Source organism: Pelobates fuscus, chromosome 5 (genome assembly GCF_036172605.1).
Source record: "Pelobates fuscus isolate aPelFus1 chromosome 5, aPelFus1.pri, whole genome shotgun sequence".
NCBI classification, from domain to species: domain Eukaryota; kingdom Metazoa; phylum Chordata; class Amphibia; order Anura; family Pelobatidae; genus Pelobates; species Pelobates fuscus.
In genome coordinates, this window is record NC_086321.1 from 195,280,383 (window position 1) to 195,308,019 (window position 27,637).

The 27,637-nt window shown below is 38.3% G+C and overlaps 1 protein-coding gene and 1 long non-coding RNA gene across 2 annotated transcripts in view; one reads left to right on the forward strand and one right to left on the reverse strand.

The window, feature by feature from the left end:
• LOC134611259 (uncharacterized) overlaps window positions 1-22,597 on the reverse strand; it is a 1,028,750-nt gene extending 1,006,153 nt beyond the window's left edge. The window contains exon 1 of the long non-coding RNA XR_010090888.1: window positions 22,551-22,597. This is a non-coding gene — a long non-coding RNA (uncharacterized LOC134611259). The remainder of the gene's footprint in view (window positions 1-22,550) is intronic.
• ROR2 (receptor tyrosine kinase like orphan receptor 2) overlaps window positions 1-27,637 on the forward strand; it is a 132,705-nt gene that overhangs the window by 66,411 nt on the left and 38,657 nt on the right. The window contains exon 2 of the mRNA XM_063454933.1: window positions 23,425-23,502. Within this exon, the coding sequence (XP_063311003.1) occupies window positions 23,425-23,502 (78 nt within the window). The remainder of the gene's footprint in view (window positions 1-23,424; window positions 23,503-27,637) is intronic.

Consider the following 27,637-nt stretch of genomic DNA (forward strand, 5'->3'; position numbering starts at 1 on the left):
GATACTTACTAGTAGTTTTCCTGTAGTTCTGCTTTCCATTTAGTTAGTTTATTTTGCTTTTAAACAATGTTAGCAGAAGAAAACAGTAGGGAACTGCCTAATGTTGAGAAGACAGTAGGGAAGAATGACTAATGTTAGTGACTGTAAGATTCAGATTGAGTCCGGAAAGAGATTTAATCAGATAACACCTAAGGGTAGGTTTGATGAGAGGGCAACTTTGATAATGTCAGAATAATTCTCTACATGAAAGGATTCTGGATGAATGAAATGTAAATTGAAACTTTAAATTGAACGTCAGACCAGTAATTAAGGTATTAATATACACTGCAATACATAGTAAACATACACACATCAAAAATATCACAGTAATCTTTAATAGTGCTCTAAGTAGAACATTCTATTAGCTCATACTGAACTGGTATTGCACTGTGAGATCATTGAGAAAAAATGCAGCATGGAGTGTTTGTGGGCTAGATGTTATATGTCAGATGCTTCTTAGATGCCTCAAGATGGCCTCCTAGGCTTGTGTCTGAATGATCTGCATGGTAAAATATGCACACTGTCAAGAGACAGTAAAAGTTAAAGAGATCAGTCTAATAAAAATCATTTTTAAGTAGCTTATCTGTGTGAAGACATCTAGGTACTGCTGATCATTTGACAATTGATATACTTGCTTGGATCTAAAAAATTTCTAAGGCCACGTTAACATATTCCAAGTATGTGGACCCATTTGTGGCTATTGGGGATACAATTTGGATTCAAGATATCCTGGAAAGTTGCCAAGTGTAATTATAAAATTTGGAAATGGGTTGGTCTGCTTTCTACCCTTTCTGACGTTCAAACTTTTTGCAGCTCTATACTGTTTACAGCCTAAGTCTCAAAATTGGACAATATCTTGCAGTATCGGATAAAAGTAGCATTAAAAAAAATCTAAAAAAGAAGCAAGTCAAATTGGTGGAACACCGATGAGAATACACAGGGTAGTGTAAATTTCAGATTTTAAGTCAAGTGAACAATCTAGCCTAAGTTAAGCAATTTCTATGTGGACTGTCTACCTTTTATGATTTACTAAATAAACCCCTTATTACATGGTTAGCAAGATGCTGTTAAATGCTTTCATATTTACTAGTACAGAGATTTCAGTTCAGACAGGGTTGTTTCATTGATAACTTTGGATGAGTGTCAGAGATTGAGTATACCTGTGTGAATGAGAAATCTGTAATGTTGCCTTGAGTTAAATTGATTTAGTTTGGCAGCAGCTACAAAAACAAACATGTATTTAAAAAACAAAGAAAAGGATGGAGTGATCTCAAATTTGGCTCTGCCAAAAAGGAAATGCTTAATAAATTGCATAGGATTGCAGAGTTCAGTCTTTGACCCCAACTAATAATTTTACATTATCTGGCACAGCTGCAAAGCAATGTGAGAAACTAGACTTTTTAATTATCCCTGAAATGTTTTCATGACTTAAAAAAGGCCAAATTGCTTATTCCCTTTTTCCCATTTCTGATTTCAAGGCACATTATATATAGTTTGAGCGCATAGTACCATATGTGCTCATTTAAAGCCACAAATGTTCTAGTCAATCGTCTGTGATTTTCCAGTACTCCATGATAATAAAATCACATCTTGTCTGAATTAGAAACAAAATCATAGGTGTTTAGACTTTGGAAAAGCTATATTGCAAAACAATTTACTGACAGGAATACCCTAATCCCCGATGATTACAAGATGTTATTGTTTCAAAAGTTTCTGATATTAAGAAATTCCAAATACAAATATTTCACTCCCCAAATACATTTTTGTTTCGCTACCATTAGTGATAGGCTACTTGGATAAAAGAACACTCCCCACCAAAAATAATAGAATCCAATTTAAAAATCAATGTTTAGTAGATATACCGTCAATTAAAATATTTATGCATTTATTTTCGCATGTAGGGTTAATTTAAAAAGAGCTTGCAAAAGCTGCAGTTCCTTTTGCTGCAATCCTTGCAAGCCATCCTCTTTTTCCCTGGAAGAATTCTGGTCTGAAATGAGTCTGTGAAGGAGCAATGTGGGAGAAGGCAGATGCATTAAAGTAGAGCGCGCCTGCAACTTCCGTTCGCTCAGGAGACCTATCAGAAGAAGGATGCAAACCTCCCCGTCTGCTTGATTGACAGCGAGGGAGGTGTTTCAGAATGTAGTTATAAATGTGACGATTTCTCATGGAAATCTGCATTTTCATGATGTGCAATTAAAATGGGATACTCCATACAAATAAAGCACTATAGCAAGCTGAAGTGCTGTATGTGTGTGTGTGTGTGTGTATGTGTGTAGTGTCCCTTAATAAACCAACTGTAAAATATCAAGTATGTCTGTTGTATTAATATCTGCATCAACTCAATCTTTCGTCCTTCCAACAGCAGTATGAAAACTTGGGTAAAAATATTAACAGTTCAATACATTTTCCCCTGTAAAACAGTTTCCTTTCTAATTTCTTTCAAACAATATTGGGGGTTTTAATTTTTTTTTTTAAATGGCTACAAGATTGTATGCTTGTGTGTGTGTTTCTTTTTTTCTTTGTGGTTTCGCAGTGCAAGGAATAGGTTAATGTACTATGCTTGGCCGTTCCCTATTCCATTGCTTTTCTTCTGCAACTGGAGATCAAGACTATGCAGCTGTTCTGTTTTTGCAATTTTTTTTTTTGTACACAGTTTTGTTATTCTTTGATTTCATTTATTAGTCTAATCCCTTGAGTTCAAACACCTCCAGTTTTATTTCTCAGATTATGTGTTTTTGTTGCTTTCTGTAGGTTTTGCTCTAGCCACACACAATATTTATCTCTCTTTGGATTTCTGTGAACCAGTGTGTGTCACCTGTGTTTAAATGCTTCATTCAAAACCTTTAATAAATGCTGAGACCATAATTTAAGTGTAAGAGGTTTTAAAAGGAAAATAGTTTAAATATAATGACATTAATAACCATCTGAGGGGATTCTGCAGCGCAGGTATAGGAAAAGTGTGTCCCATCCCTTGATGTCATCACTAACTCTGTAAAAAACTAAGGCAGAACTGAAAACCCCCAAATTATTTGTACTTGAAGATATGTGATATATATGTCGCCAAGTAATAAGGAAAACTCAAAGTATATATCAAAATCAATTCCTTTTATCCTTTCTTTAAAACCACTAGTGTTAGTTGGAGGTCTGAAACATAGATGTGTGAGGGGCTTGTTTAGCCTCATTTATTTTGTGAAAAATGCTTAAAGGATTACTCCAACCATTACAACTACAGAACTACTGCAGCCCGCTTCAGAATGGTGTACCCACTTACCTGGGTCCTTCCGGGCTCAGAGGCTGCTTATGGTTCTGCAGTTTACACAAACGTGACATTAGCTTTCTCTGAACTATTGTTTCGGGATGGTTAATGACACCCCATGATGCTGGTGGGCTAAACTCTGTATGTGCAGCATCTTATAGTAAAACACTGCACAGACTCCAGTACAGACTCCAAGCACCATGACCACTTCAAATCACTGAACTGCTTGGAGTAATTCTTTAATCCTAGGTCATAGGTCCATACTTTGTATGTATATATATTTAAAAAAAAAAAAGTAAATAAACATTTATTCTCATTTCATTGAATGTGTCTACAGTAAATGTTGCCAATCAGCTGCCCATTAGAGTTGGGCAACTTTATGCACTCCAGATGTTGTGAACTACATCTCCCGGGTGCTTTGCCAGCATTATGGCTGTAAGAGCATTGTGGGAGATGTAGTCCACAACATCTGGAGTGCCGAACACTGCTACCCCTAAGTAGGAAATTGCTAAAAGTACTGCACTGGTCATCGGGCAAACTGGGCAAATACCCGGTGAGCCGCGATGGCCAGGGGCCGACAGGGAAGATCAAGGGATCTTTCCGGCCAGCAACTTCAGGGCTGGTGCTTCCTGATCCATAGAGGGAGCTCTAGATCTCTCTCACGGCCTGCACACTGTATGCTCCTGTGCAGGCTGTACAGCCTGATGCACTGTGCAGACCCAATGCACATGGTCTATACCCACTAGTGGTATAGTCCAGATATCTCAACCCTTGGACCACCAGGGAATATGATTCCTCCCCTACTCCTCTTCCTCCAAAGAAGGCTCAAGGTAAGGAAGGGGGGTGGGAGAGTAAACCTAGTAGCCCCTGCCTAACCCCAACTCACCTAGCAGCCCCCTCTCACCAAATAGCCCCCTCTCTCTCAAATAGCCCCTACCCCCATCTCACCTAGTAGCCCCTGCCCCCTTACCCAGGAGCCCCTACCCTCTCACCCTGTAGCCCCTGCCCTCCCTCTCACTTAGCAGCCACTGACTTTTCTCTCACCCAGCAGCCTCCTAGGGCTGCTCTGCCTTTAAATGCCCGGGCTGAATTTCTGTCCCAGTCCGGCCCTGAACGGCTGTCTGAGCATGATCTGAAATATACTTCAGAGCACCACAACACCTGTAGTGCCAGTGGTTTCTCATCTATGGTCTAGATCAAAACCATGTCATTTTGGCGTTTAGGCACTCACCCATGATTAATGGGGATTTGATATGGATACTGCAATTTTAGGCCACAAATAGCCAAATAGAACTAACCTATCTGCTCAGCTATTTTTCCATGTTGACTATTTTTGGCCTGAAATTTCAACTTAATTTTTCATGTCTCCACATTTCCTTTTTAGTTAATAAACCCCCTATGTCTTGGTGCTTGCTTTTGTATGACTCTATAACTGCTTCAGTCACAGTCTGCAGTTTTCAGGCAATTTGCCTTGATTGAAATGTTCTATTGTTGTAGAACAACAAATTAATTAGTTGAGTGTGTTTTAAACAGCCATCAGGTTAATGCATTCTACTTGAAATGATTTGTTTGCTATCACATTATTAATTTGGGAGAAATGTTGAATAGGTTGAGTAATTCGTGCCTTCTAAGTACTTTTATTTATGAGGTGGCTGACTTCTCTGCTAGTACTTTATGCAGTAGTGTTTTAGCTCTCCTAGAAGGCGCATATGGACTTAAATAGACATATTTTAAATGGGACTGTGTGTTTTTTTTTTTCATCAGAAACAGATGTTTGAGTTGCTGTCTCCGTCTTGCTTACAATGAAATTGTAACTGTGGCAGTAACCACGTTTTTAATTTTCATAACTGACAATTGGTTAATTATATTAGAAGATGTTTGGGTAATGAGGAATGCATTAATGGATGGATGAAGAATGGATTGGTGGATGGATAGAAGCATGCATATATGGATGTATATTTATTTGTTACAATATAAAGTACCTGATAGTTATTCTCCCTCCAGATACAAGAATATTGTTTAGTGGTTTACTGCCTTCTGTTAGCTTATCAGCACATGAATATACTACTTTGTTGACAGAACAATGAGCAACAGAACTGTGAATTAAAAGTTCATCATAGTTGTTATGGTAGCAGGAGGTCCTTGACGCTTGCTCACTTTAAGGGGGTTACACAGTTTGTCTCCAAACTCTGTGTTCCAGCGCCGAATCCCATTGCATCTGGCCTCCGTTTTTTCAAAATCTTTAAAACAGAAGGCTCTTGCAGAATCCGGCAGCTCTGCCACTGATAGGCTGAGAGTGGTCAGTTGATGCTCTCAGCCAAGACGTTTTTTTTTCAAGCCAGTTTTATGAATGTGGAGTCACCATAACAACTCAATTTATTTGAAGTTGTTATGGTGCCCAAACTGGTCCTTTAAGTTTCTTGCGCCTGATGAACTATAATTACCAAGTACCTAAAAATGTAAAAGATAAGCTGGGAGCAAGTAAAAAAGCAAGTACCATTTTATATTGGCATTGATACAGTGTCTTTTTGAAGTAAGAAGTAGACGTTATTCAGTAAGAGACAAAGATTTATCTTGTTTAAACATGCAGTTTCTTTGAAGTGAAGTATTACTGTTTACATCACACATGATCAGATAATGCAACATTACAGTTTGGATGTCCATACACCCTGTAGTGTCACACCTTTTCCATAAGATTATTTCATGATAAGTTTTATCTTTGTATCTGAAAAATCTTTCTATTCAAAACTGCCCACGACATGTTGTGATTGCATGTCAATGCTACAATGCACACTGCAAAGATGTTAATAATCTGAATAAATACAAATGAAAAAAGTATTACTTCACCAATACAAACTGTCATTCTACCTTTTAATTGTTAGAAGGATTCCCTTGCTCTCAAAGGGTTGGAAGATTGGGAAGACATCGATATTGTACCCCCTTTCTGTGGCAGTTATTCTTTTCACCAAATGTACTCTATAGAACCATCTTCTTTATAGATACACACTATCCACTATCACACTATGGGGGCAGTAGTGTTCGTCTTCATAATGCATTATTACATCTTCTAGTAACGATGCCCGGAAAGGGCGAGCCTGCCTACTGGCAGCCTGCCTGGCAAACCAAGAGCCTTCATGGTCTGAAGCACTGCTGCCAAGAGTGATCACATCTAATGATGCGCATACGCTGTGAGCAAGCAAATAATACTTAAAATTGTTGAACAGGAAAAGTCTTCACCGGTCTGTTAATGTTGTCTATAGGCATCCAGCAATGTTTTATTGGAAAGTAGTTTATGTTGTAGTTTGTAGGATGAGTAGAAGTGTTAAATAGCCTAATAGCCGCCATACCACAGCTGCTTTCAGTTCATAAAAAATGCATTTCTCCAGTACTTTTCTATGAGAAGCATTGGAAGTGTTCAGTGTCCTTCTGTGCGTGATGACTCCGAAGGTGACAACCTTCTATTTTTGAAAGTCTAAAAGAGGACGTCTTAGTGGTGGGTTTTCACTTCATAAAATATCATAGCAGAAACAACAGTACTAAAATATCTCTTAAAGAACATTATTATTATTATTATTATGCATTACACAACACACAAAACTAAGTATGCAGAGAAGGAAAAAGTAAAAATAAAATGAATAAGGAGTGGGTGGATAGTGCTTTGAGGCATAACAAGAAGGGGAAGAGACCCTTGAAAAATTAAGAGAGGATTTGTGTCTTATCCCTTATACTGTAAGCCACATCTTTTAAATGTAGGACATAAGATTTAGCTCTCATTTAACGATACACTGTGTTTGAATAGTACAGATCAGTAAGCGTTACCTCCCTTTGCCTCTGGCATTTGTTAATGTCAAGAATTATTTACTTTTACTTGTATGGTGCACAAATGCCTCTGTTTGTAATTGGATTAATGCAAGTCACTTGAAAAATCAAATGCTTTGAAGGAACTTTATCATTAAACATTCAATAATCCTATTTACTTTCAAACACAATCTACAGTAGTATAGCAGGGCCCTGCATAGGGCAGCACAAAACCAGGATACACCACTGTCTACAAACAGTAGGAAGCAGAGCCAATTGTAGCTCACAATCGGTTGACTATCATTGTAAATTCTATAGCAGTGTTTGCTAGTCATAGTGCACCAACTTCAGTGTAACCCTGGGCGCAATGATCTCTTAACTAGCTGTGGGATTAAGCTCTGCCACTGTCTCTGAATTAGGAGGTGATGAGTAAAACATGACCAAGTGGCAGCTCTGCTTTTACTACAATAGTTTAATGTTCTTGCATTGGCAGCCAACCAACAATTCCATATGAGATACGAATATTCAGATAGGAAGTTACACGTGCATAGCAACTCTTAACACACGTTCCCTCATCTTAGCATTGAAGGCAAACTGTGTTTCTTTATGCACAAAGACAAGTCCTAATTATTAAGTGATGTTGTGTTCTAAAGGAAGACATCACTGGATACATTATATTCCTAAACCAGCCTCCCCTCCCCCCAGCCCCACCCCTCTTTCAAGTCCAGGATTTAGACATTTCCAAAATTGACACTGGGTAATCCCTAAATCCTGGACTGGTGGGGAAGGGGGAGTGTGGTTTGGCAACCACTTGTCTAAAGTACCTAACATGGCTGCTTTACATTGAAATATCATTAATGGACCACCTTTGGCCTTCAAGTTTGTGCTTTACTTGAAATCCCTTCACACGCAGATTTAGGCTACTATATGGCATTGCTGTCACAATACATAAAATAGGACATAAATAAAACCATGATTGGGTATACAATCCTTGGCACCTGTAGGCACAAGTTTTAGAGATCACCTCCTATAAAAACATAACAATCCTAACATATAATTGGATGGTTATAGATGGAGCAGGTTAGGTGGACATCTTTCTCCAGTGCAAGCGAAACATTTCCTATCGCTATTGGGTATATTCCTTCACTTTTATCCCTCTTTCCCTATAACCCCTTGTAATATCCCTCTCTCTCTTATCCTATATTCTGTTTTCTAATTCTTCTTTTCTTTGCTCCTCTCTTTTTGTGTCTGTTTCCTTGAGGGTCGCTGACTGATTGCCGCATTCTGTAGGTTATGTTTGTGGAGATTACACTGTAACTAATGTCACATTGAGGCAGCTCTCCAGCTCTGCTTCACTCCACCTTGTTTGATTGCTATTTCCTGTCCTAATGTGTGATATACCCCAACTCCTATAGACTCGGTTGAGCAGGGTCCTCTTCAACCTCTCGTTTCTGTAAGTTTTCTTGTAATTGTCCTATTTATAGTTAAATCCCCCCTCTCATAATATTGTAAAGCGCTATGGAATCTGTTGGCGCTATATAAATGTCAATAATAATAATAACAACTGTAATTTGCTCATTTCCATGGCTGGATACTTACTTTTCTTGTGTTTAATGCATAATCTTAAGGACTACACTTTTATGTGAAATCAAGCCCAACATGTATATAAAAATGGCAAAAGCAGAGACAAAAGTAAGATTTATATCTCCCAAAGTGGTTTTACCAAAGCTGAAGTTTTTGTTGTAGAATGTTTTACACATATTGTATTTATTATACTATATGTACCGCAAAACACTTTGTTTTGTATTGCTTTATTTGTGAACCTCTACATAAATCATTCATGGTACGCAAATGAAGATAACAGTACTTGTATTTTTATTAGTGCACTTACAACCTTAGACATTCCATTTCATATTTATAATGTTGTCTGTGAATTTGTGTAAATGACTAACAAGGAAAAAAATCTTTCATTCATTTATGGGGACTTTTTCGAAGACCTGTATCAGTTTAGGAGCCTAGTTGTAGATGGAAGTTCACAAATGTTTCCCACCTCAGCTTTATGGCTAAAACTTGCAAGCTTGTTTTTTTTGCCCCATCTTGATGTATTGGATTAAATGTTAAAATTTACCACAACCAAATCTAATGGCACATCAGTTAGACGTCTGACTTGGCTGGACATTTTATTTTACAATCCACATGTTTTATTTATTTTTTACTTAACATACATAGGTATTTCCTACATATCCACATACAATCCATTGTAATGTTTTAATAACCGACTGGTGAGATTAATAATCAAGTAAATAGTGATCAACCTATTATTCCTGTCAAAATGCGTACTAGTGTGTCTCATTTGTTGTTAAAGGAACACTGTAGTGTTAGGAATACAAACATGGTTTTGGTACTCCCCCTTCTCCAGTATTAAAGGAAAAATTTAGTTTACTTACCTTTTCCTCCATTTATGGTGCCACCACAGTTCCTGTAGTGAAGCGGTGAGAACGCTAGTCGGCATAGCTGCTAAGGAGGATTCCCTATTGAGGATATTACACACTGAATAAGCCACACTGACTTTTTAGAGTATCTGTTCTTTAATATATAAAAAAAATGTATGAGCTATTGGGTGCAGTGGCTAATTTAATCCTGGTATTGGTGCAACCCTAAATCAGATTTATCCTGTTTGAACAGTTTGTGCTTGTTTACAAAGTTATAGAAACTTGAACAGCTCATCTGTACATTGTACATCTATTTCTACAGGTTAGTTTGACTGTTTTATTAGTACTGCATTTATTCCATTCAAATTCTAGTTGTGACTCCTTTCCAACTTTATTTTGGCTGGCGTCTTCTTCTGGGATCTCAAGAAACATGTGACTTGGTTCTCAGCTTTCAATGTGTATGGCAACTTATTGTGACTGTATTAATCTTCTAGTGCAGGATTCCATAACCTTTTTTTCTCATTACCAGTAATATTTAAACTCTGCGTTAGTTTGAATATTGGTAAAGTTCTTTCAGCAAGCATTAGTAACAAGAACAGTACATGAAAGGAATCGCGTCACTATGAACAAACGTAAGATGAATTATTTTTTATTGCAATATACATAAACACAGTTTAAAATCTTACCTTATCCCTTTTATTTTTTACATCTTTATGTAAAGATATATATATATAAATATATATCATTGTGTGTGTATAAAATGTAATTTATGTAAGTCATATTAAGATGTTTCTCTCTGGCAATGGTAAAAAATAAGCCCCAGAGCAGATAAAATAAATTTTCAACACTCTATTAAGACAGTCCTAATATTTACATTGCTTGGTTGAATAGCTGGCTTTCTCGTGGGTTCACTTGACCTAAAATGGATGTGTCATAACAAAGCCTCTATCCATTATTGGCACAGTGCTAATGTTTTCAGGGAAAGCAAATCCTTACATTTCTAAAAATAGAAGTTTAATGAAACGTTATTTAGATATAAGGTTGCTGCCACCTAAGAAAAACGTATTGTATAGTTTATAGCTTATAAAACACTATAAACTTTATATATTTTATGGAAAATGTTCTCTTCAGGTGGTATCCAGATTAAAGGACACTACAGGCACCCAGACCACTTCAACTCATTGAAGTGGTCTGTGTGCAGTGTCCCAGGCCCCTTAAACCTGCAATGGTAATAATTGCAGTTTTTGATAAATTGCAATAATTACCTTGGAAGGTTAACTCCATCTCTAGTGGCTGTCTGCCATGCTAGAGGGACATCTGGCCATTAGGCGACTTTTGGTCGCCTAACTGATGCTGGACGTCATTACGCTATGCATGAGGACATTGGTAAGCCATGCATGCACATTAGGTACGTGCATGCACATTAGGAGGAGCGGTGGCGTAGTGTGTACCAGCGCCGTGGGATGTTGGCACTGGAATCAGGTAAGTGACAGAAGGGGTTCCTTTTTCTGTTTACTTCACTATTTCAAGATGCCTCAGGCATGAGTTTATGCAATTGGCATCTAAAGAGAAATGCCATTCGTGTCAATTAATTTTGCTTTTTTTCTCCATTGGGCAGCTTGGTCTCCTCACTATTTGGCATTGTGCATTGAAGATATCATTCTCCCTGGGAACAGAGCTCAAACCGACTTACCTTTTGTGCAATGTTCAATCTTTACTTGTGCTGGCAAGTTAAATAGAGTCTGTTTATTTAAGCACTGTAAACACTGCCGCTTATTGTAGTGGTTATGGTTTCAAGGAATGTGTGCTTGCAGCTGAAAACATTTGTTTTTACGCAGTATGAAAGCAAAACAGGGGAATTTCCATGTACCCAGTTTATTGGGTCCTTACTTCAAGTTTAATTTCCTCGTTATTCTTACAAAATATATGTACCTCATGAGCACGCCTAGATGGATTTTGCCAAACTAAACTAACCCTTTCTGCGTGCACACACTTTTTTGAATCTTCCAGTATTGCAGAATTTTTTCTCAAACAGAGGAGGTGGGTTGAGGGTGCCAACGAATCCCACCAGTTTTTGTCAAACCACTTGAAAACATTTTGTCGCAAACCATAAAGACTTAACTCTAACTCTTTTTAAATAATGTTAACACTTCCAGTGTTTATTTTTCTGAAATTGTTGGATGGTAATTTGCTTCTAGTGCATTCGAGTCAGAGTGGAGGTTAGTGTTAGTATTTTGATGCAAATATACAGCAGTTGGAGTTAAAGTAAATAATTGGAACCAACAATTCGGGCTAAAAACAAATCTAGTTTCTAATTACATTTTCACAAGGTCTCACTTCACAGAACTTGTTTTATATGTGTCCTGAGTCGTCCGTTCAATCAAGTTTATTCACCTACTAGGTAATTAAAAATCCTAAACAGTTAAATTTGGGGTAAAAAGTTACTGAATTCAAGAGTATATGCAAATTTACTCTTTTAGACATTTTTTTTTTTTAAATTCATGGTTTATTACTGATTGATAATGCCGGTTTTATTGAATAACCCTAAAAATATGAACTATACTATGAGTAAGAACAAGACATTTAAGCATTGTCAAAAAAGTGCAGCAAAACCACTTGACGTTAGGTGGAAACCATTGCGTTTACCATAACAATTACGTACATGGATTTAATGCTCATATGCAGGCTTCATCATTGTAGGCTGGTCACCAGTGTGACACTGTTGCCAGAACCACTGTGCAATCACTTGCCAGGAATATTGAGGCTGATGAGGTGTGGGTTGAGAGGATGGGGGAGGAGGTGAAGTGAAATTTCAATGAAAGAACTTGATTCAGCAAGCTAAGTAGCTAGTTTCTCTCACAGCCAAAGTAATCAAATTGGCAGCTGAATCAAAGTGTACAGTGGACTTATTGTCTGTGGAACACCAAAGGTTGGAATTTCTTAAAGGGTCAACAAAGTAAATTTTTATGAAGAATATATTAGAAGAAATGTACATAAAGAGTGTATTCTTTTGGCAGGGTTGTTAGAACAGTGTTGTGTGTATATATATATATATATATATATATATATATATATATATATATATATATATATGTATCGCAGCTTATATATAATTGGACTTGACTGTTTTGTGCATGGTACTTAATTGTGAATTTGAAATGTATTACGCTGATTTAGACAAATTGAGATGGCTTCTCCAGGTGGCACATATTGCTGCCAAGATGCCAATTTCAAGATAACTGACTTTCACTCAAAACAAGATTAACCCCTTAAGGACCAAACTTCTGGAATAAAAGGGAATCATGACATGTCACACATGTCATGTGTCCTTAAGGGGTTAAAGGGACACTATAGTCACCAAAACCACAACAGCTTAATGTATTTGTTCTGGTGTCTATAGAATGTCCCTGCAGGCTTTTCAATGTGAAAGCTGTCTTATCAGACAAAAGGCAGTCTTTACATTGCTGCCTAGAGACACCTCTAGTGGCAGTCACTCAGGCAGCCACTAGAGGTGCTTCCTGGGTCACTGCTCACTGTGCAGCACTGGCGTTTAGCGTCTCAACACTCTGCATGGAGAAGCTGAACTTTCCCCATAGAGATGCATCAAAATTGATCATCACAGCCATGGCGACAGTGTTTACGTTAAAAGGCCTGAAGGGACAGGATATAGGCACCAAAACAACTGCATTAAGCTGTAGTTGTTCTGGACACTGTAGTGTCCCTTTAACTTTTCCTATTTATAGCTACTACTTACAATGTCTACCAGACAGTCACTAGAGGGACTTCCAGCTTCTTAGATTACTTTTGGTCTAAGCGACGCTGGACATCCTCACATGCATGAGGACCTCCAGTGTCGCCGGAATCCCCATAGGAAAGCATTGAACAATGCTTTCCTATGGGGAGGTGAAATGCGCGCGCGTGGCCATTGCCACACATGCGCAATAGGGCTCCTTCTGGCGGATGTTGGCGGGGGGGGAGGGGGGAAAGCGTGGGTGGAGCCTGACCCAACACCGAGGGACATCGGCGCTGGATTCGGGTAAGTGTCTGAAGAGGTTGTAACCCCTTCAGCGACATGGAATGGAGGGAGGGCACTGCCAGGATCCTCTAGTGCCAGGAAAACGGGTTTGTTTTCCTGGCACTGGAGAATCCCTTTAATAATGCTGAGGATAAAGGGTGTTATATATACCTGAAAGTGCTTTAAGGCTGGCTTAGCATCATGGGAAATATATTTCAGCAACATCTGGGATGCCATAGTTACCCACAACTGCTATATTCAAAAATATTATACATTGTAATAGTTGCATATATTGGTTACAATTGTCACAACCTCCTGCTTGTGCGGGAAATTAAACCTTAGTCAGTATGATATATATATTTTTATTTTTTTATTTTTTTGACTTCTTATATTTTTGTTGTATTTTTTTCTACATCAGCTTTTGTAGAATTTGTTTGCAAATTGCCTGCAAATTCATTTCACTTTTAGTGAATATGGGATTAATGTGCGTAGCTTGCCAAAATTTGTGAATAGACCCTTTAATACGGTGTGTAGGTTTTTCAGCCCACCTGTACATTCTTTGCTACAGCGAGTGCCCGACTTGTGCGCAGCGGGTGTGCAATCCAAAATACTATCTTATTCTTTGCGTGTGACAAGGTTCCTATTGCTCTGCCTTGGCTGGCACTAAGTCCCTTGTGAGAAAAGATTGGCTAATACTCGCTCTATTGTAAGAATTGGGTGAAGAAAAAGGGACTTAATGTGTTTCTCTGTATGTCATCCAAGAAACTTTTTAATTAAATAGCCAGATGCAATTAGCAGAGTTTGTCTTTTGTAAAAACATCATGTTAACACCATGGAGGGGAGGCAGCTGTGTGTATGCCAATGTAAGGGAGTTAGGCTGAATAACAAGACCTCTGTTCAAGTATTTGTGAGGAGTGAAGATTTATGCCAGGGGATTTTTAGTGTTGTTGAGAGAGCTAAAGGGTCAACCAGATAAAGATAAAATGACTGGGGCTTGAAAGCTACTTGTGTAGTTGATTTGTCTTTGAAGTTGAAAGAGCAGATAATGTTTCTAAGTGTATTTACAGATCATGGATGCTGTCTCTTTAAAGGGGGGTCTGTTAAAATAAAAGCTAGGTAGTTAAATGTCCTATTTTGTTAATAATAATAATAATTATAATTATTATATTTCTATAGCGCCAACAAGTTCTGTAGCGCTGTACAAACATGTAATTGTAACCAGACTAGTTTGACACACAGAAACAGAGGGGTTGAAGGCCCCGCTCAATGAGTTAATCATCCCTTCAGTCCATTTACAAAGTTCAACTTTCATGTTAATCTTTTAATATATTTTCAGCTTAACAATGAATTTCTATTAATTCCTAAATGAAGCAACATTACAATGTATAAAAAATGTTTGCTGTACTCATATATCAAAAATACAGCCACGGAATTAATACCTGCCAAAAGTTCTGTGTTTAGTGGGGCAGTCCTTGATCCAGTATCAATAGACCCACTTGCAATTTGCACATTGCATTGAGTGCATTAAGCCCATGGGAACTTTAACAGCACTTTGCACAGGTGCAGCCATGAGTGAAGCTGGCTAATGTGGTGGCACCAACGAAGGCCGCAGTACATCATTTTCAGACAGGGTCCCCCCACTTTTCTGCATTACCAGTGACACAAGTTGCATTGCTGGGATGCCCTCTAAAGGACCACCAACCTAGTTCCACTTTCATACTTCCAAATGTTGGGAAGTAAAAGATACTAAAGCGAGGGATACATCTCTTCCTATTCTTTTCACAGCCAGAATAATATAAAATGCTGGTGGTGCATCATGTGGAGTGTGACATACAAGCATCACATGCTCCAGTACATCACATCACTGACACCAAATAAATGCAACAAGCTGGGACTGGTTATATAACATGCTGTAATGTGGGCAATAACTAACTTCATTATAATTGCTCTATTAATGATTGCAGAAATGAATAAGCTGCAACTTGACAGCAAATGAAAATACAGCTAGTTCCACTGTGTATTATATTGGTATCCCTTTTAATGATCCTGTGAAATATGTTTGATTTTCACGAAAAAATTATAAATCAGCCACAAAGCCTATAAAACAAACATGAATCTCATTGTATCTTTGTGTGAAGATAGGAACATCTACACACAGTATTATCCATCCCTTAGGTGACAAACAATGTAATGTTACCTATATCTCCAAATCTAGATCTCAGCCTTGGAGAACAAAGGCATATATCCCTCCAGATACAGGCCACTTATCTTAATGGCTTCATTCTACAGTCCATGATTAACTTCCCCTAACACTAGGGCTAGAAAACCAGATGCTGGTAAAAATAGATTACCTTTAATTGAGAAAATTATGTTGAGGCTAGCATTCCTTCTTAAATTGTAAGTCACTAGACTCCTTTCGTAACCTACATCCTAAGCTGCAACAATCATCCAAATTACAAAGGCCCTGGTGAAGATGTCCATGCTTAGGTGTTCAAGGTAAAACAAACTATGCTATTTATTGTATATCCAAAAAGGGTGCCTAATTTAATGAAGGCAAATCATCATTAACTACAAGCTCTATTATTTATTATGTAATTATCTAGCATGTAAGCTCATTGAGCAGGGCTCTCAACCCCTCTGTTCCTGTGTGTTCATTTGTCTGGTTACAATTACATGTCTGTTAGTCCACCCATTGTACAGCGCTACGGAATTTGCTGGCGCTATATAAATAATAAAATAATAATAATAATGATAATCTATTCAGCAACCCATTCTCCAAGTATACAATCAAGCCTTCGGTATGTAAGGCACTGAAAACTCAAACCTAAAGGAACACTTAACTCTAAAAATGACTTATTTTGTAGAATCTACAGTTATTTTCAAGTCAACTGTTAATGTTTCAGGGGGAAAAAATACTACTCTTAATGTTGCACATTATTTTCCTCCTCTCCTTTCCTTTCTTAGGTATAGAAGATATAGTTAGATATACCGTATTTATCGGCGTATAACACGCACTTTTTTCCCCTGAAAATAGGGGAATAATCGTGGGTGCGTGTTATACGCCGATATCCCATAATTACTTACCTGTCCTGAAGCGTGGGCCGGCTTCACAGCTTGCACCGCGGTACAGGAACTTTAATTTTATGTTCCGGTTTCCGGCGGGACTGAAAGGAAGTGTGCACAATAGTGTGCACACTTCCTTTCAGTCCCGCCGGAAACCGGAACATGAAATTAAAGTTCCTGTACCGCGGTGCGCGCTGTGAAGCCGGCCCATGCTTCAGGACAGGTAAGTAATCATGGGAGGGGAAGTACACTATGGGAGGGGGGGGGGGGAGGGAAGTACACTATGGGAGGGGAGGGGGGGGAGGGAAGTACACTATGGGAGGGGGGGGAAGTACACTATGGGAGGGGAGGGGGGGGAAGTACAGGAGGGGAGGGGAGGGGGGGGAAGTACACTATGGGAGGGGAGGGGGGGAAGTACACTATGGTAAGGGAGGGGAGGGGGGGAAGTACACTATGGGAGGGGATGGGAGGGGGAAGTACACTATGGGAGGGGAGGGGGGGAGAATACTATGGGAGGGGAGGGGGGAGAATACTATGGGAGGGGGGAGAATACTATGGGGTGGGGAGGGGGAGAATACTATGGGAGGGGAGGGGGAGAATACTATGGGAGGGGAGGGGGGGAGAATACTATGGGAGGGGGGGAATACTATGGAAAGGGGGGGACACTATGGGATGAGGGGGGAACAATATGGGATGAGGGGGAAATACTATGGGATGAGGGGGGGGAATACTATGGGAGGGTGGGAAATTTCCTGGAATTTCTTTCTAAAAATGAGGTGCGTGTTATACGCCGGTGCGTGTTATACGCCTTTTAAATACGGTAGTTAGAAATAGAAAAAGGGATATGTCTCACTTCAAGAGCATCAAAAAAATTGACACTCCAAATTCGAAATCTGTTTTTTTTTATCTGAAAGATACATTACATAGTATGTAATTAAAAAATAATACTTAAAAAAAATTCCAAGGTTCTTCGCACAATTTTTACATCTATAGAGCAGCAGCTGTTATTTTGAAAGTTTAGTGGATTTTTAAGACATTTAGATGTTTACACTTTGCCCACAAACTTTATTTTGCAATCAGCAAACCAGTTTTTGCACCTGGAGAGAGACTAAAATTGGTACACGGACCACATTATCACAGATTACACATCAATATAAACACTAAAGAAAATATGTCTACAAAAATCTAGCCTTGAACCCTGCAATAGATGTTTCAAACCTGGAAAGATTAGAAGGGTGTCAATGTGTTTAAGTGTTTTATTTTTTTTATATATAAACATGTCAAACCCCAGTTTGATCAGTTATGATAATATAATCATTATATATACAGAATAACATAATAAATAATATGCATTGATGTAGAAAACTACCTCCGTCCCCCCAGATTAAAAGGAGGCTAATATTTTATTAAAGCAGATGTACGTAGAAAACTGCCCCAAATTCCTCACTTTTTAATTATTTTCTACCATGGTACTATAATTGCAATTTAAAATCCTGTGCTGCCTAATGATATCGCTTTGTTAAACAAAACACTGAAAACATCAATCAGCTGTAAATACTTTATGATAAGTTTTTCATTATTTCAAGAACACTATCAAAGTCTTACAGTCCAAGGACATGTGCTTGTAATAAACTATATTAAAGTCATTCATCTTTTCTACGCTACCCCTACTCATGCTAACCAAGGCCAAACCTAGCTGCTGAGTGACAGGGTAAAGCATAGCAAATGTCCAGAACAACTTGAATTTTAATCAGTCTGCTAACATAACTGAGTAAGCCCAAGAAAATGTTTTATAATCTACTTTCATGCATCAGAACAATCCTGAGCATTGGATGTCTGATCTACACGAAGCAGACATAGATAATGTTTTGGAGCCAGGAAGTCATAGCAACATTGTTGAATCCAATGAGTGATTTAATTCACATATACATAATCTTTTCTGTTCCATGGTGACTAGCTCCCAGTAGGTCTGATTATAATTTGTTTTCAAAGTATGTTGCTGAATAACCCCCATACAATGCTGTGGTTATCATCACTGAAAGTTGAAAGTGTTTGGGCACCTTAAATAGCTTTCATTTTGTGCAACTTGATGTGTTCGTGATTTAAGTTGTGCTCAAGGAGTCTGTGAGTTCTACCCCGTTACACCTTATCGCAAGGACCAAATTCTCATCCCTCTTGCCTGTTTTAGTCTTTATTATTTTTAGTATTTTCTATGTGTTTAAGCTACCTTGTTCCTAAATATAGTAAAATGTATTTTTGTATCTTATTTTTTTCCAAATTGTTCTATGTAAAGTGATGTGCACAACTTTGATATAAATCAGACATACCTCCTTAAATTTGGTACACCATGTTCAGTATATGCCACCAGGGTGTCCCAAAGAATTATATGTGTTCAAAGCCTTCAGGCTTTTTACTGTAAACACTGTATTTTCAGAGAAAATGCAGTGTTTACATTACAGCCTAGTGATAACTTCACTGGCCACTCCTCAGGTAGCTGTTAGAGACCCTTCCTGGGTCATGGCAGCCTTAAATGCATCCAAACATTCAGTATTTCCTCCCTCTGCATGCAGACACTGAACTTTCCTCACAGAGATTCATTGATTCAATTAATCTCTATGAGGAGATGCTGATTGGCCAGGGCTGTGTTTGAATCATGCTGGCTCTCCCCCTGATCTGCCTCTTTGTCAGTCTTAGCCAATCCTGTGGGGAAGCATTGTGATTGGATCAGGCTACTACTTCTGCTGAGGGCAGCAGGCAGTGGGCAGGTCTACCGGAAACAGGGACAAAGCCTGCAGCTACAGACTTGAATTCAAGTAAGATTTTACTATTTTTAGGGAGGCATGAGGGGTTTTAACCCTATCGGGTCTGGAATACATGTTTGTGTTCCTGACCCTATAGTGCTCCTTTAAATCATACGTGGTTATTATGTCTTATTTGATGATAGTTTATTCTGCTTGCCAACAATCCATTGGATTTTCAGATATGTTGTAATGATAAACAATTCAACACAATTCAATAAAGCCTTTTATTGCATCAGTTGTTTCCTAACGTCTAACCAACAAATTTATCTTGAAAGCCTACTCATGGGTACATGGAATATATTTTTAAGCCATAACTTGCAAGTATTTGCTTCAATGCACAATGTGCTCATTGTGATTTTGTTCAAGTAACTCATTTTTTTCTAAGTACAATGAAAATATTTAAACAGTTGCCAAAAAAAGCAATCATAAAATTGTTTACAAATGTTTTTTATGCAACAGCAGATTCCTACAGACTGGTCAAAGGCAATGCCAGCAGACACGTATCCAATAACCCCTAGGCAAACATGTGTATTACACAGCCCTAGGGCATGAATGCCTCCATACTAACACTAACAGTGATGTTTGTGAACTGTTAGTCACCCAATCACTGGCTAAGCATTGTGGGAACTGGAGTCCACGGATATACTCAGTGCTTAAAATAGAAATCAAATCTATAGAATATTAATGAACGCACAAGGGAAAATTAGAATATGAATGGATGTATAAGTACCAGGAGTTGATGATTTTAATTAGCTTGCGCAAAGAATTCCAGTAATGTGCATGGACATTATAATGGTCCGCACTCAGCATGAAAGCTGATTTTGTTTAATCCCTTCATGTCATTTTGTGCTTTAGTAGATTAACACAAGCCATTTATTGCAAAAACTAGAAAGAGAAAATATGCAAAAATATTCAATGCTTAGGATTTCCAGCGGCTCAAAGGAAAAATATCATTAAAATATGTTTGTACAGGTAGTTCCCGACTTTATGAACTAATTGGTTCCGAAGCCTAGTTCATAAAGTGAGAACTAATTTCCCATAGATCACAATGTATTAAACATGGGTTCCGTTCCTGACCAACACATTTTACCATTGAAAACCTTAATTATTAAGCACAAATACAAAATGAAAGCATAGCAAATACATGTATGTTGTAGGAATTTTAACCCCTTAAGGACACATGACATGTCTGACACGTCATGATTCTATTTTATTCCAGAAGTTTGGTCCTTAAGGGGTTAAAGGCATGCAGACCATATTGAAATACCCATCAAATTATCATCAATTCTCACACTATTCAATGAAGAGACATACTGCACTTGTTGAACGGGGAACCTCTCTTAAGCCCTCCTACTTATTCATTTTCTTTATTATCAGCTTCCTCCTCTCCTTTATCACATTTCTTTTACTTCTTTTATTTTTACAGCTCTCAAACTCTCCTCCTTCTCCTCTCTTACTTTTAAGCTTGCATCTCTTTTTTTTAGCACTTTTCTGTTACTGCTTTTATTTTTACAGCTCTCAAACTTTCTTCCTTCTCCCCTTTTTTCAGCCCTCCTCCTGCTCCTTAGTTGCCTGTCAAAACATGGCACAATGGCAAACACACATAGACACAGACAGCTATGTCAGAAACACACAGACAAATCAAGTCAAATCTCTACTCAATAGCACACAGTGCAATAATATTACAGGATCTGTAATTTATGCCCATGAAAGCACAAAAAGAATACAGTACAATCTAAACCTGTATTTTAGACTTCCCTTTATCTTCAGGAACTGTGTTCCTGATCCTCATCTCTCTTCTTGTCTATTACTGATCACAAATTCTTCTTCTACTCTTCTTGTTTGTGCTCCAAAGCACTCTTCTCGATCCTGATCCATGGACCACTGACACAAAATGGCAGTGAAACAAAATGGCGGCACATCCAGAAAAAAGTTCATAAAGGCGGGAGTTCATAAAGTGAGAGTTCATAAAGTGAGAAATGCCGGTATAAGTAAGGTCATAATAATTCCTGCACCAATCTTACAACTATCTATGCAGTTGTAAGGTGCAGTGAGTCAGAAATATCAGAAAACATATCAATTTTTTTTTTTTTATTGATTTATTTATTTTATTTATAAAATATTTTACCAGGATGGATACATTGAGATTTCTTTCGTTTTCTAGTATGTCCTGGGTCCACAAAACATTGCATTGATACATTAGGGTACAATAAAATACAAAAACAATATTAATACACAATATATAAAAAATGTAACATAGAACAGGAAGGAAATATATAATCAACCATTACCTGAATCCAGCGCCGATGTCCCTCAGCGCTGAGTCAGGCTCCGCCCATGCTCCTGGCTGCGCGTGCGCATTAGACCTCCCCCTAGGAAAGCATTATTTAATGCTTTCCTAGGGGGATTCCGGCGACGCTGGAGGTCCTCATGCATAGCGTGAGGACGTCCAGCGACGTTTAAAACACTTTTCGTGTTCTAAGAACACGGAAGTCCCTTTAGTGGCTGTCTGATAGACAGCCACTAGATGATGACTTAACCCTGCAAGGTAATTATTGCAGTTTGTAAAAATTGGAAATGTCTTTCCAATAGCAGACACAGGAAATTAAGATGCCAATGTGTTACTGAAAAAACAAAACAAAAACATTCAACAGAAATACTGGACACTGATGATAAACAAGGCACCCCAACAATAAATACTGGGCGCCATAACATTTTTGCCTCATTCCATTTTAAACATGGATTCCGTTGAGTCAAAGGAATCCATATTTAAAATGGAATGAGGCAAAAATGTGATTCTTTGTTAAACTAATTTGCATATGCCCACCCAGAATCCTTTGCGGTAGTAACATCATTGCAAATATGTGATTTTTGTGGGAAAAGCAAGTCTTATGGCTTGAATGGTGTGCAGATTTCTGTTTAACATTGTATTAACTATCCAAAGACTTCAGCTTGAAGGGGTTTTCAATCACAATTGTTTCCCCACCATAACCTTTTTGTTTTTTGCTATATATACAGTATCTCACAAAAGTTGAGTACACCCGTCACATTGTTGTAACCTAGTGGTTGTAGTGGCAACCTGTAAAGTGCTGGAAAATAATAGTGGCCACACAAAACATTGACACTTTAGGCCCAATTTATACATTTCCACTTAAAGGGACACTCCAGGCACCCAGACCACTTCAGCTCATTGGAGTGGTCTGGGTGCCAACTCCCACTACCCTTAACCCTGCAAGTGTAATTATTGCAGTTTTTTTAAAACTGCAATATTTACCTTGCAGGGTTAAGTCCTCCCCTAGTGGCTGTCTATCAGACAGCCACTAGAGGACACTTCCTGCTTCATAGCACAGGTTTTCTGTGCTAGAGCGTCGCTGGACGTCCTCACGCTGTGTGAGGACCTCCAGCGTCGCTCTATTCCCCATAGGGAAGCATTGAAATTCATTTTCAATGCTTTCCTATGGGTGCGCTAATGCGCATGCGCGGCATTGCCGCGCATGCGCATTAGGTCTCCTCGGCCGGCGGGCGAGATCAGTCTCGCCCACCGGCCGACGTAACCAGAAGGAGGAGCGGCGGGGGAGGAGGAAGCAGCGACGTGGGACCTGTCGCTGCCCCTGGTAAGTGACTGAAGGGGTTTTCACCCCTTCAGTAACCGGGGATTGGTGGGTGGGAGGGAGAGGGACCCTCCAGTGCCAGAAAAACGGATCGTTTTTCTGGCACTGGAGTTTCCCTTTAAGAGTGTACTCACTTTTGTTGCCAATGGTTTAGACATTAATTGCTGTGTGTTGAGTTATTTTGAGGGGACAGCAAATTTACACTTTTATACAGGCTGTACATTTACTACTTTACATTGTAACAGAGTGTCATTTCTTCAGTTTTGTCACATGAAAAGATATAATGAAATATTTACAAAAAATGTGAGGTGTGTACTCACTTTGTTAACCAATATGTTATGTACTATTGAAACAAATGAGAATGTAAAGGAAGATATAATATGTTTCTCTTTCTTTTCCATTGCAGGGGAAATGGATTTACCAGATTCCAACAACCCTTTGGGGCAAGTGGACGGCCATGATAGGCTCGCTCCAACACCCAGAGGTAAGTATTTAATACTACATACCTCAGCTTGCAAAAATGTTCTAAATAATTAAAATACGTCATGTCTCTCTGCTGCCATTCATCCCTCAAAACTGTTAATCAATTTCACTTTGCACACATACCTGCAAAGAGGAAATGTTTTTTTTTTCAGAACAAACTGCCATCACTGTATTAGTAGATTCTACAGGAGACTGTCAGGTCTTTTTGTGAATTGAAACGGAAGCTCTGGTATGTCCTGTAGCAAGACAGTGCTCAAGCACACACGCGTATCCTCATTATAAACATATAAATAAAGTAGAATCTAGAAACAGGGGAAGGTACCAGCGCTAATATTCTGCCAAATTTTAATTAACCAGTGTAATAACCCTACTAATGTTCAGCTGCTATATCACCCACATCATATCTTTCAACAACAAAGTATAGACCGTGTGAAGGTGAAGCACTATATAAATGGGTAACCAATTTAGTATTGCCAGTATTCCCAGTTCCTGCTATTTTCAAAGAAGGAGTGTGGAGCTATATATACTTAGTTTTTAAAAGTGTGAGTGGGAAATTTGTATTCTCCTTTATATATACCTACCTTTGTACTGGTTTTCTTGCTTATGTTTTTAGGAAACTACAAAGGAACCATTGTGATTTATAATAGACAAGCCAAGGTATCTTTGTATTACATTTCTGCTCTCCATTGCACGGAACACATTATATTTTTGGTTACCCATTTATATAGTGCTTCACCTTCACACTGGCTATATAAATAAAGTAGCAGACATGAAATAACAGAAGTTCAATATTTTGGGACACTGTTGGCATTACAACCATTTCATTTCATCTCCTGGCACTGTCCCTCCATTCAGTGTTATACCATTTGCAAGCAGTTTAGCACTGAATAAGACTCTACACTGGAGCTATAACTACGGCAGAGATTACACACTTTCTTTTAGCCATACCAATTCATTTCCACAATGAACACTGTGGTAGACTGAAAGTGTTCAGCTGACACTCTCGGACAATTACAACCACCCATTGCTGCTTAGGCTAATGCTTCCTCCTAAGCCCGAGCAGCATAGGAGAGATGTACGTATATTGTAGCGCAGGAGATATGAGCTGCTGGAAACTATCATAGAGCATTAAAACTTTAAAAACGTTTTAACATGGTTTAACACTGAATGGTAGGATGGCACCATAGGATTCCAGACACTATATTCACATTAATGCAATGAAGAAGTTACAGTGCCAACAGTATCCCTTTAAATTCCTGATTGGAGGAGTAGGATAAAACACCTCTACATTGACAAGCAATAATTATAGGAAGTGTTTGGTATGTAGTAATTGCTGCTAAAAGTAACATAACCAGTTTTGGTTTTACAAAAAGGCATTGCCTAGCTCTTCTTAATAACTGAAATAAGTAGCTAGCAGCATTGTGAATTGCTCCTTGTATCTAATACTATTTTTAATTTGTAATGTAATAATTTAATGGTTTATATATTCTAGAGAGAGAGCAAAATGAGATGGTAAATATTTTTCAAAAAGCAGTGGAGTTGTGGTTCACAGGTACACCCCACTGACACTTTCCCTGGTGTGTTATCACATGTTACATGCTCTTCGTAGTAGATGATCTTGCTCCCCCCAGATGCTTAGATTTTGGCCGGTGACTGGTGTAACAAGGAACAGCCCCGTGCAGACTGGTTTGATACAGACCACATTCAGTTGTGAGGCCTTATTTTATGACCTTGGCTGCAGACTACTACAGTCAAATATTTTAACACCAATAACCACAATGTTTTGGAACCAAACACCTAACCCCAAATATGTTTTTACTTGCTCAGTAGCTACTGTTCCTTACCCTTGCTGTAAGCAGACTGTAACATGAAAATACACGAATATAACATTTTAAATGAAATAGCAGCAGATCACAAACCTCATTAAATGTAGTCTTTAGCGGAGCACAGGCGTTAAAATTAGTCATTGGGGGTATAATTAAATAAAAGCATGACCTTGTGTCATGCTGTATCACAATTCAAAACTTTTTAGGTGGCATTTCCCCTGATGTTTAGATCTGACCTTACACTAGTGATCTAGCTCATTGCAGCATACACATGTCTGATCACCTGGACAGTGTAGACATGTGTTTGTGTTATGGCTTTGGGGTGAACGTGTACATCGCACAATACATACCAACAACAACAAAGTTTTGTTGCTCTAAAATCAAGAAGATATTAATTTATTTAGGCAAGTCTGCGTATTGTTAATAATACATTTCATTGCTAATTAGAGAATTGGGGCAAATGTGAAAATAAGTTTCTGCTAAAATGCGGATTTAATTCCCAGTGATTGATGGTTTAATAAATAGGATTCAAAAATATCTCACTCTCTTTGCCAAAAGTAGTGTAAAAGAGAACCAGAACATAGAATACTTTTTGGCACAATGAAGTGCACATAATAATACATTGAATGCTCTAGTTAGTAGTTGATACCAAGAGTAAAAGAAGAGAAAAATTAAAAGAAATTAGCAAAAGTAATACAAGATAAGCCAGAATTGATAACTCACAACAGAAAAACACTTTGATAATCTATTCCATTGTGGAATGGTTGAAAGAGGGGGAAAATGTGTGTGGTCCTCTATTAACCCAGGAAAACCTGGCATTTACTGCTTTTATCTGCTATTATGGTGACGGTGCGAGAGGAAATAACATAACGCAGCATAGACTGGTCTAACTGATCCTTTCCCATTCTTGTGTACTAGGATGGAGCGTTCATGTAGAGGTTGGTTACTTTAAAGGCTACTCTAAGCATGGTAACCACTACTGTAATGTTTATGATCCATATTAATGGGGCAAACCCTCTTACCGCTGTCCCTGCCAGGCTCCAAGCTTTGTTCTCTCCTAGGTGATGCGCTTCTAGCTTCTGTAGAGCTTTAGAAGCCAGAAGCAGATTCAGTCTCGCCATTCATTGACTAAGTGCGTCATCTAATCGCTCTCTGCCAGTGAGTGGCACACTGTGCTTGAAAATTTGCCATAATTGAAATTAGCTAGCCCAGAAACGCTGCACATAAAGACTCCAGGCACCATGACCATTTCAGATCACAGAAGTAGTCATGGTGTCTAAAGTAACCCTTTAAGAGATCCGTTACCTAATCTCTCAGAAACTCACACATAGTGTTTGAAGATATGTGCTTGGTAACATCCTGCAAGATAAGTAAAGTGTGGGTTATACAGTTGTCTTTTGTTATTGAAACTAATTTCTTCTTTTTTTTGCTCGTGATATGTTCCTATCCTGCTAACACAGCAATCTGCACAGAGCCCCAGCATGTACATTCTTTCTACTGAAGCAATTAGTCAATACTGTTCTTCAGGAGTATTTTGTTTACCCTTTGGATTGAGTTCTCTCACCCCTGCCTTTGGCATTTATCACCTAGGCAAGGATTAATTCTTTAGGTTTATTCCTAAAAAGCAAACAAACCTAACTTTTTATACGAAATAGACCACATACTTTGCAGATGCCACCCTGATTTACAGTATACATGAGTATATTCATCTATCAGATTGAAATAATCCAAGTAACAGTAAAGTGATGAATACTAAAGTTTCTCCTGTGAGAGAGCATTTTATAACACTTACCCCCTGTAACACTTGGGAATTAGACATGCAAAGTAGACAATAATGCATAAATATAAATGCTTTTTTATAAGAAATAGCATTACGAGGTACGGTCACATAGATACGTAAAAGCTACATTTAAAACTTTTTAACTAGCTAGAAGTCCAGAAGTTTAGGGAGCAGACAGAGAGCTACATTCAGAAAATTATAGTTACGTGTATTCTGATTGGATGCTTGGTGTCTTCAAATCAGAACACACCTCAAGTTTAATACATGTTCAGTGAGCAGAAAATGCCAGATTAGAATAAAATAGTGCCAGCTACCTATCTGCTATAAATATGTGTTAAATAATAAACAAACTGGGCAAGTCACATAACTTTAAAGCATCACTCCAGACCCCATAAAAACTTAATGCAAAAACAAAACAAAACAACGATATACTAATATAAATATGGTATGTGGCACTGCTACGATCATCAGTAATCATGTTGCTTAATCTATCATGGTTACTCACTAATGTGGGAAATGCCAAGAATACA